The 4,443-nt window shown below is 46.2% G+C and overlaps 1 protein-coding gene across 1 annotated transcript; it reads right to left on the bottom strand.

Moving 5' to 3' along the window:
* Window positions 1-2,568: 2,568 nt before the first annotated feature.
* On the bottom strand, window positions 2,569-2,919 carry LOC128921500 (uncharacterized). Its single transcript, XM_054229326.1, has one exon. It carries the CDS (start codon window positions 2,917-2,919, stop codon window positions 2,569-2,571), a length of 351 nt encoding a protein of 116 aa, XP_054085301.1.
* Between the last annotated feature and the right edge of the window lie 1,524 nt (window positions 2,920-4,443).

The following is a 4,443-nucleotide window of genomic DNA, read 5'->3' on the forward strand; positions in this document are numbered from 1 at the left end:
GCTGAACCCTTTCCAATGGCTTTCGATACGTTGATTTCCGTGCGCCTGTCCACCACACTAGAGCACCGTAGAGCAGAATCGGTCTAACCACTGCTGTGTAGCACCAGTGCATAAGAGAGGGAGAAAGCCCCCAGGTTGTACCCAGCATTTGCCTGCACGCAAAGGCATTGCTGGCCTTTCTTACTCTCTCCTCTACACTGTACGAGGGGTGTCTCCATGAGGGAATTTTGTACTTCCTCGTAAAAACAAGCAAGTCAGTTTTCTCCGCATTCAACCCCAAGCCTGCGGGAGTTGCCCAGTTCAGTACAGTACTGAGAGTGGTTGTCATGATATTGCTAATAGTGTGTAGCCACTTGCCCGTTATTAAGATGGCAATGTCGTCCGCATATGCTACTATCTTAGGGGCTTTGCTGTCCAACTTCCTTAATAGTTTATTCACGACTAATGTCCATAGGAGCGGAGATAACACCCCACCTTGTGGGGTACCTCTGCGGACCTTCTTGGTCATTCTGGCATCATTCCATTCTGCTATTATCCTGCTTGAAGTCAAGAGGCTTTTGACCCACCGAGTCTCAACGCCTATTGACTCGATACTGTTCAGAATGGCTTCCGTTGACACGTTGTTAAAAGCTCCGGAGATGTCCAGGAAAGCTCCGAGGGCATATTCCTTATATTCCAAGGCTTTTTCGATGCTGAGTACCAGCGAATGGAGCGCAATCTCTATGGATCTGCCTTTTGTGTAAGCATGTTGCGCTTTAGACAAGCTGCCGGGAGGCGCTGCATCTCTGATATGCGCATCTAGTATTTTCTCTAGCGTTTTCAAGAGGAAGGAAGTTAAGCTTATGGCTCTGAATTCTTTCGAGTAGGTTGGGTTGTTTTTACCTGCCTTTGGTATAAACACAACCCTAGCCTCTCTCCATGAATGCGGTACATAGCCAAACCTCAAGCACCCCCTGAAAATCGTTTTTAACCACGGCACAACCAGCCATTGAGCTTTTTGCAGCATGGCAGGAATAATTCCATCCTTACCGGGTGATTTAAATGCGTCGAAGGACTGGATTGCCCATTCTATTCTCCGTTCTGTTATAATATTTTCGGGTACACTTACAGCCCTGTTCCCTTCGTTAAAGGGACTAGCCGTGTTCTTGCAGCCCGGGAAGTGCACATTGAACAGGTCTTCTAATGAATCCTTACAGTTATCCGTCCACTCCCCGTCCTCTTTGCGAATTAGACCGAGCGGGGCAGGGCTTTTGAATAGTAGCTTCCTGAGCCTCGCTACCTCGTTGGTCTTTTCCAAGCTGCTACAAAAGTTTATCCAGGACTGTCGTTTGGTCCTGCGCACCAACTTTTTGTAGTCCCTTAAAAGATCCTTGTACTCGTTCCAACAGTCCTCACTTTCTGCTAGTTTGGCCCAGTGGAACATATCACGTACCCTTCGTCTATTGGAGCTCGGATTGCTCCTTGTTCCACCAAGGAGGCTTCGTTTTGCGCTTTACTCGTATAGTTGGACACGCGGAATGAAATGCTTTATTGAGAGCATTTGTTAATAGATTCACGCCTGCCTCTACTTCTTCATGAGAATTGAACACTAAAGGTCTTAGTCTTTTGTGCTCTAGTATTTGAACATAGAGATCCCAGTTTGTATTTCTGGGATTTCTCCTAACGTCTACCTTAATTTTCGGTTCAGATGTTATAGAGAAGTAGATGTACCTGTGGTCAGAGAAGGACGGTGTACTTAGCACTCTCCAATTCTCTACCATTGCACATCTACCGGTATAGAGTGTTATGTCTAAGACATTTTTTGAGGTGGGTCCTATATATGTAGGCTCCTCTCCTCGGTTAGCTATCACTAGACTATTTCGTAAAATTAAGTGGAGTAGGGACTCACCTCTTTGGTTAATGTCGGTGCTGCCCCAGATCGTATGATGGGCGTTGACATCGGCTCCCACTACTAGCGCCTGCATCCTTCCTCTGGATGCCGCTACCAGCCTATGGACCTCCGCCGTGGGTGCCTCGTCATCATGTGGCAGGTAACAGGATGCAAGGAGTATAGGCTCATCCTTGACATCCTTTACCGTCACAACAGTCAGGTCATCTGTGGAGAGGTTAAGATCAATATGGGAATACAAATTTTTGCTCACTAATATGGCTGTTCTTACCTTGTTAATAACGCTCGGGGTGTATGTGGTGAAGTTTTGTGACTTTAGTCCAGCGACCAAGTTACCCGATGCAATCCATGGTTCTTGGACTAAAGCCACATCGTAGCCGCCCTTCTCTAAGTTGAGAAGGAGCTCGGCGGAGGCGATCCTACTTTTGTGGAGGTTCACCTGTATTACCCTCAGCTCTCGGTTCTGCATATCCAGAGTGCTGGGTCGGTGCCTTCTCCACCTCCTGTAGGTTAAGTGAAGTCGCCAGGATCTCTTCTAGACCGAGATCCTTCTCCACTTCACCTTTCTCTAGCGTGTTTATGTTGCTGTCTGCGGGGTGGCGCTTCTTGAGGCGAAGGAACACGCTCCCAACGCCCCACGCCATCTTCCCGAACATTGCGTACAGAATATCGTCCGCCTCCTAATTGATCTGGAGGATGTAGCTTTGGCCTCCATCTTCATTTGAAGATTTTGCCACGCTCAACACCCCCCAGTCGCTAGTCGGCACGTCCGGATTCTGCCGTTGTAGCAGCCGCAAAGCATATTCCGGGTCCACCACGCGAGGTATAATTACCTTCGCCTTGGGCACCGATGGAATATCATTGCGGTCCACCACCTCCAGTCTCCCATTCTCCCATAGGCTAGGAAGAGTTTTTACAGCTTCCTTTACCCATGTAAGCGACGGGTCATCCTTACACTTCAGGATTTTAACTCCGCTTAGCCACCCAGCTCCATCAAATGTGGGCATGGGCGCGCTTGGCTGAGCATCCATCCTCGCGAAGAGGGCTTCCAATAGCTTCATTTCCACTATTTTCCACCGCTCCTGTGACATCTACCCCAGCGGGTTACTACGGTCAATGAGCGCCACGATCAGATGTCGTTTCGCAATCTCACTGGCCGCCGCCGCTGCTTTGGATGTCGTTGGTCTGTCATCCACGTGCCTGACTTGCTGCTTTTCAGCAGCGTCTTTGCACTTCCTCTTTTTCGCTGGTGCCTTTGGTTCGCTCTATGTCCAACGCTGCCTCTTTTCAGCTATCCGATTCCTCAATCCGATTAGCAAATGCTGGATCCGAGGCTTTTCTTCCTTTTCCGCGTTGATGCTTACAGCGCTTTCTTGGTCCGAGTCTTCGAGGACTGTGGCACCAGTGCGCTGTAAAGTTGGTTTGGCAGTAGTACTACAACCACTGCAACCTGCTCCCGTTGCAGTGGAGGTGTGGCCGCTGGCGACACAGCTCTCGCTGTGCCCGCCGGTGGTAGCAGCCTCATCTCCCACCGACGTTTGGGCTGATATCCCAGCCCGCTTCTCATCCTTTATTTCGCTCTCCATTGTGAGTTTTTTGAGTTCGGGGTCCTCTACCCCTAGCGTTTTATACCTACCGCCAGGCACCTCAATAGCAATGGCCGACATCTTCCCCCATCCATCTCCCTCCGGGGAAGCGTTAAAAGCTTGAGAACATTCTCGAAGAATTTCGATAGAGCTGGCAGCAGTGATATTGGCCTATAAGATGTCACAGAGTGTACATAGCGGCTTAGGTATCATAATAACTTCAGATACTTTCCAAAGCGATGGAACGTATCTTAAGTATAATAAACTGTTATTGTAAACAGTTGTCCAATTTTTTTATACAATTCTTTGGTAGATTGCGTAATATTTCTTCGGTTATTAAATCAAACGCAGGAGCTTGTTTGAGCATTGCGTTGCTGATAAGAGTTTTAATTCCTTTACTAGTAACTGGAGAAATGCTGACGAGTGGATCCAACCAACTATTTTCACAGTTTAGCTCATGTCCATCGTTATACCTAAGACAGACATATGGTTTCTGTACTACGATGTGTACTACAATAAAAGTTCAAGAAACCATATACCAACATAGTGACACACATGTAGTATTGTACAATGTTTACATCCATCAGCTGATACAAATAAACTCAAGCAAAATATAATTATGAATAACACGCAGGAAATTTGATCCCGACTTAGTTATAACTTCAAGCAATCTTAAAATATCATTGTCCAATATAATTCTTACATATTACATATTATTACATACATATTACACATTTTTCACATCATTTTTATTTCAAATTTTGTTTTTGATTTCAATTCATTTTGAATTTAATTTATTTTCTGTATGTGAAAATGTCAGAAAACATATGATTGTGGCAGAAGAGCTTAAAGCTTTCAGTGTGTTCCTTGCTATCCATTGTAGTACATTTCACAACATCACAAAACTTCAATGGTTTCTAGAACTCTATTGTAGTGCGAAACACCGTTTGCTTTCAAACAAGGTTTCAT

This window comes from Zeugodacus cucurbitae, chromosome 2 (assembly GCF_028554725.1).
Source record: "Zeugodacus cucurbitae isolate PBARC_wt_2022May chromosome 2, idZeuCucr1.2, whole genome shotgun sequence".
NCBI lineage: Eukaryota > Metazoa > Arthropoda > Insecta > Diptera > Tephritidae > Zeugodacus > Zeugodacus cucurbitae.

Coding starts and splice junctions, on each gene's coding strand:
- LOC128921500 (XM_054229326.1), bottom strand. CDS start 2,919: ATGGATGCTCAGCCAAGCGCGCCCATGCCCACATTTGATGGAGCTGGG.